Here is a 6,582-nt window from a genome sequence, read left to right as displayed (position 1 = left end):
ACATCTCCATTAGTGTCATTATTACTTAAAATGAAAATGTATTTATCATACAAATGAATCCAAGAAGGTGAAAACTAGAAGAAACTCCAAAGAGCAGACAACAGTACTTGTTTCAGATTCAGACCACATCACATTCTGCCAACCTAAAACGAACTGACACTGCCAAATGGGCCTCTTGAATGAACCACTCTTCACAGATTCCCTCAATTAATGCATTAAACAATTCATAAAAGAAAAGAAAATCTATAGAGCTAAATGTAACATCATTATTGTTAATAACATTAATCAGTGTGAAGATATTATATATTTCACATCAAATCAAGTTCTGTACTCTGTTTCCATATCCAATATCCACCACAAGCTAAAGCTAACGTAACTCATCAAACTAAGAACTGCGAGTCTTTTATAGTCAATAAAATCAACTATGTATTAGACCCAACCAAAATACACCATACTCAGAAAATATGTTATATTATATTTTATTCATGGCATGTACAACTTGTTCCCACACTTGCATCTCCATGCCTCCGGGTAGTACTCGGCGGTCACCGGCGTACCCGGCGGCACCGGCACGTGAACCGGTTTGCATGGTGTACATTTGCCACACTTCGAGGTGCAACGCGGCGGCGATGAACCAGGCCCACCCAGAAGCCTTCTTCTGGGCCAGCTCATTGATAAGACATCTTTTTTACCTCCAGACACCCAGCTTTCTCCAATCTTCCCATTATTTTCCTGCCCAACATGCACAATTAAGTAATTAATCAATACTATTTTAAGACAATTATAATAGTTATCGCCTTTATTTTCATTCAAGAACATTAGGTTTCAACACTGTTGAGAAATTTAACGAAAACAATGCAAATTAATGAGTAAAAATGATTAAAATATGGGATCTCTACAACATTATTCAACAAGAAATTCTATGAACTTTCATTTTAAACTATTCAAAATATTACTTTTAAAGAGTAAAAATATAAATGTTAGTCTAAGTTTAATATTAAATAAAATAAATATTTTTATAAATTTATCATTTTGAAATTTTAAGTTGAGTTATGAAGAAAAGACACGTAATATTATTTGATTGTGATAGATAATATGTAGAAGAGGAGGGTGACATGCACCATTATGACCATGATTCGGCCATAATATACAACTGTGGTTGCGTTTTAGCGGTGAAAGTGCTGAGCATTGTACACTGTACGCGCACGTTACCCAGACTTGTGTATGTGGCTACGAGGAAACAAACACGACAGCTAATTTCCCTGTCTCGTTCTAACGTGCGCGGGTGGTGTTGCGCCTAACATGATTGAATAATATATATATATATATATATATATATATATATATATATATATATATGGGTCAGAGCAGAAGTATTCAGCAACAGCCGCAAATACATTTCCTGTGTTTCATCAACCCCATGATGAAACAGCGCACAGTTTATTAACTATAAACGTGCATTTTCCACGAGCCGCTAGATTTTCATCTAACGGTCGTGATGGACGAAGGTTGAATCGGTTGAGCGCAGGGGATTTTATCCGGCGCAACGACGATGGAAGCAGTGGGGAGGCAGATGGTACCACCACAACGTGTGTTTCGTAATCACGGTGGAGTCCATGCATCTGACGGCTCACATTGAAGTGGGTCCCGTGACACCCCTGCAACTGTTTTGGCGCATGTTAGCCACTATCAGTTTTTTCCAGCAGTGTCTCTCTGTAACTTTGGAGACTGTCACCATCCAAACCTTGTTCCAGTTAGTTGCAGATCACACTCTCCCACATCCGCAACCACAACCATATACTCAATTCAATTCTCCTCTCCAAAAATCACATCCCTTTTCAATTATCACTAAATTAGTTGCAGATTCTTGTCTGCAATCTTCTTTTTCCAGCTCAAAACACTCTAATTTAGTTTCTTTTACACCAATTCAAAAATGTCGCATATAATAAATGCATTACTCTTTTAACTACAGATAAAAGACTAATGAAAAAAAAATGACTTTTACAGTGGTAATGTTAGAACTAGACCTAGGAAAAGTTAATTAGATAATGGGGTAATCTTAATTAGATGGTACATACGATAAGTGAAGGTAAGTTAATTAAGGCGAAGGGAGAATAATAGTAAGAAAAGTTAAAGTGTGTGTATGGACAACGAATGTAGAGGACCAGTCTATACCTGAAAATCTGTGTTCGCTTTGGTGAACATGGGACACTTAGTATCTGCAGTGGAGAAAGGACGAATTGAAAGAAGATGTTAATTATAAATTTATGATGGCACGGGGTTAGATAGAATTAGAAACGGTGAAAAATTTATGGAGGAAATGTCAGAGTAATTATTAAGTGTGGAAGAATTGCATACCTAAACATGGAATGGTGGAGGCAGTGGTAATTCTACTGCTGAAGATCAGTGTGAAAATTAAGAGCACGAAAAAGAAGGAGACACTAGAAAGACGGGTTCTGTTCACAAGGGGAGGGGTTTTTCTCTTCCTCTCCATGAACAAGAACAAATTTCCTTCACTACAACACTAACACTAGGATGCTTGCAGATATATGACACAAACAAGCTATATCTCACGCTCTCACTCTCAGTCTCACTCAGTCTATGACCCTATCAAGAGTAGTGTATGAAGCTAGGAGCAAATAGTAGGGTTTGCAACCCAAGGGTTGCACGTTCCATGCAAATAAGAGCTAAACAAATACCTAACACTTAGCCCATTTGTCTCAAATGGACAAAGTCATAATCTTTTGTGCTTTTCAACTCTCTCACACCACTTTTATTTTGTCTCAGTGAGAGCAGTGTGCAATAAAGGTGCAGGGAGAGGAGGTAGAGAGAGTGGAAAATTTGGAAGGACTGTGGTAGTGGTACGGCTTATCTGATGAGGTGTGTGTTGTGGCAGAGAGGTGTGTTTGTGTGTTTGTGTGTGCACAGTACTTATTAGAGAGGTTAAAAAGAAAGGAAGAAAAACAAAGGTGAATCTATGCAGATCATCACTTCCTAAGCTTTACCATGTTTAGGTCTCGGATTCTCTTGCAGGCTTTCTCCACTGTCTTTCAACGATTCCCAAACCCAGAAAAGCAAAAGCAACACCAACTCTCTCCACTCTGATATATGCCTCCTGCTCTCACCTTCCCTCTGCTTTTTCTCTGCCTTTTCTCCTTCTGTATATAGTTTTTCTTCTCTAAACAGAAACATGGGCTACCCTCTTCAATTTAACCAGCTTCGCTTTTTAACTGCTCCTTCCATGCTCTTTTCTACCGTCATTTCATTAATTCATTAATGCTTCTCCTTTTCACATGTAATGTCAAGATACTATAAATAATTGCTGCTGCAGTTTGGTATTTGGATACATGATAACCACCAATCCCTTTCTTAAACGACACAGATTATCTCTAACAACAAATGGATTTGCATGGTTCTCTGGTTTCTGAGACATTATTAAATGGTTTTATATTTGCAAAATAAGATTATTATTGAATGAATAGGAGACACATAATTGAGGGAATTTAAAAGATTTTAATTAAGAGTTGAATAAAGTGGAGCTTCAATTTTCAACCCCCGTTGAGTTATGCAAAGTTTTGGAATATCTTGGTACTTGCATTAAAGATTGATTATGTAGTTAATAATTGAGATAAATACAATATTTTGGTTCACCACGGTTCTTGTGGGACTTTTTGGGAATGGAAAAAAGTACAAGATGTTGAAAATGTCTTACATATCTGGTTGTATTAATATGCTGTGGCAGCTAGGTACCTTAGAGTGTGGGCCAGTTCTCACACGGAGGAACCAGGCATGTATTTACAAAACTAGCCTCTGGTGATGCACGTGTGAGGATGATGGGTTGTTGTTAGGAAGTGTGACCTGAGGAACACTGAAGCCATTGATATATGACACATAGTGAAAGAGAAAGGGATGTCATGGGGGTTTGGTCAAAGGGACTGTTGAAAAAGTCCATGAATTTGCTCAGATTCCAAAAGCAAAAGGGTATAGACAAATATTGTGTAAGAAAATGGTGTATTCTTTGACAGGAAATAGCTAGATAGATAGATACATCTATGTATTCTGTTCTTTGGCCTTGCTCACTCCCATTAATGCAATCCAAACTTCCATTGGTGCAATGGGGTCTTCAATTTTCTCTTCCACAGTACCAATAATTAGACTCAAGTTTTGAAACCTTCTTTTTACAAGTTTCAACCGGATTTCATGGGATGTCCATTTTGGATTGGATTTCCCACTGTATAAATCTTATCCTTCTTCATTTGGCATTTCCTCTTTTTTTTATTCCCATAATTTGGTGATTCTTGTGAGTCATCATCTTCTTAATCACATTCTTGTTTAAGAAGTGAACTTTGTGAGAGTTACCTTCAAAGCAGGTGAAATTATAGATTTAATAAACAATAAAATTTTAATGAGTTAAATATTATGTTTAAAAATAAATTATAGATTTAATAAACAATAAAATTTTAATGAGTTAAATATTATGTTTAAAAATAAATTTTAAACATAATTTAATTTTATAAAATCAATTTGTAAAATAAGATTTATACTTAATTATAACTTGAAAATTGAACTTATGCATCGAGTTTGGATTATTCTAATTTCACCTAAATTTAAGGCAAGTAGGTGAGTTTGGAAATTGATCTTATGCATCGAGTTTGGATTATTCTAATTTGACTGCTATATTTAAGGCAAGTAGGTGAGTTTGGAGAAACAGGGTAGAATGAAGAGACAAAATTGAAATTTGAAAATTAATAGTGTCCACACCTGAACAAAGAGCCATAGCGTTGTGACTAGTGTTTGTACGAATGAGAACTTGTAGATGCCTCACCGTGGTCCTTCAAACCCTAAATCCTTACATTGATAAACTTTGCTTAATTTGTGGTTATGGATAAGAAATTTATGTTTTTGTAACATTAAGCGTTTCCTGCATTGATTAATTAAATGCTAATTTTCACCTATGAAATCTTAAAAGGGTATGATGGAAAGTAAATGACGATTTTCATGTTTCTTAATGCAGGTTTGAATATTGATTTGACATGAAGAAGTGAAAAAATCTACCTGTGGGAGAAGAACATCTACAACACCTCCTTATTGTAAAGAAAAGATTAAAAGGATATAAATTAAAAAAAAATACTTTAAAAATAAATTTAGTAAACAAAGGATTGTTTTATTGGTTATATATAAAAATATAAAAATACCATCATTTAAACCTTTTAACTGTAAAAATATTAAAAAAATATTCATTTATGGAAGATTATCTTGATGATAAAATTGAATGTTTATTATGCTCAATTTTCATGAAGAGTTGAATAAATGTAAAATTCACTTTTGATTAAATTTGATTTTATGTGAAAGTTAAGAAAACATGTACATACGAAGAAAACACATAATAACATGAAAAATGAAGTCACAATATTAGAATTTTCTACTCTGAAAAAAAAAAATGAGGATTTCAATTTTTGGACGTGTCACTTTATAATAAGTAAACCATGAAATTCAAATTCTAACATCATGTTTTTCCGAGAATGAAAAGTATGTAACTTGAATTAATTAAGCTTAAAAACAATAAAAGATTAACGTTTTCTAAAAATTATTTAAAGAGTGGAAAAGAGAGTCGATAGTGAGCTGAGATTTATATTTAGAAACTCAACCTTTAATCACATTCTATCTAAATAAAGGTTAAGTTTTCTTCCAGTTAAGAAACTCTGGAAGAGAGATCAAGTGAAGAGTTAATAGAATAGTCTTTGGATAAATAATTTTCATACACTAGTACAATAAACAGAAACGACAGCGGTTATTTTTGCATATAGACAGCGGTTCTCGAATCGAGGCATATGCAGGCGAGGCAAAAAATCTGATACTTTTGGCCTCGGTTGAGAACCGAGACATAAAATTAAAAGATTTGGCTTCGGTTCAGCCTTAACCGAAGCAGTATATCTCACTCTACTGCCTCGGTTGTAGCAGGAACCAAGGCCAGTAGACCTTTTTTTTTTGCGTGTTTTTGAAATTTGAAGTTGACCTCAGAATTCACGTTGTAGGTGAGATAAACTTGTTAAACTACTCAAAGCAGGAAACATAAAGCAGTTTGAATGTGTTTCGTTCATTCTTTTATTTTAAATTATAAAAATCTCATTTTTTAATGTAATGGGGATTCCTCGATCATTTAATGTAACTACTGTTTATTCTTACTTTATCTTTTATTATATTTAAGTTATAAAAAATATAAATAATATATATTGAAAGAGAAGATATTCATAAAAAAAAAATCAAGTATTTGTTTTGAAGTATTAATAGTCCGTAACAGGTCCACCCAAACTTATTCTGAAAAGTTATTTAACAACAACACATCCGTGAGCTTCTGAAGCAAGCCACTCCTCAACCAAACTACACGCTTTCCTCTCAAGCTGATTAAGCTCAAGATCTACAATAGCCTTCACCAAAATCACCTCACAATCGACATCTCCAGAGACACAACAGTCTGCAAATCCACCAACAATGGCATCTTTCTCACCCAACACAATCATAAAGAACATGGCGGCAGTGGAACTTCAAAAAGGGAGCAGTTTTAAGAAAACTTACCACGAA

General features: G+C 34.6%; 1 protein-coding gene across 2 annotated transcripts; it reads right to left on the bottom strand.

The window, feature by feature from the left end:
* LOC108337632 (EPIDERMAL PATTERNING FACTOR-like protein 5) lies at positions 1-3,404 on the bottom strand. Of its 2 annotated transcripts, none has more exons than XM_017574196.2 (3): positions 3,006-3,404; positions 2,176-2,219; positions 1-732 (listed from the first exon to the last, which is right to left on the bottom strand). In XM_017574196.2, exons 1-3 carry the CDS (start codon positions 3,190-3,192, stop codon positions 484-486), a joined length of 480 nt encoding a protein of 159 aa, XP_017429685.1. In that variant the 5' UTR covers positions 3,193-3,404; the 3' UTR covers positions 1-483. The 2 variants fall into 2 exon arrangements, with proteins under 2 accessions (XP_017429685.1, XP_017429686.1); XM_017574197.2 differs by having other exon boundaries at positions 2,359-3,147.
* Between the last annotated feature and the right edge of the window lie 3,178 nt (positions 3,405-6,582).

Source organism: Vigna angularis, chromosome 7 (assembly GCF_016808095.1).
Source record: "Vigna angularis cultivar LongXiaoDou No.4 chromosome 7, ASM1680809v1, whole genome shotgun sequence".
NCBI classification, from domain to species: domain Eukaryota; kingdom Viridiplantae; phylum Streptophyta; class Magnoliopsida; order Fabales; family Fabaceae; genus Vigna; species Vigna angularis.
Note: the sequence above shows the minus strand (reverse complement) of the source record. Positions and strands in the feature narration are given on the sequence as shown.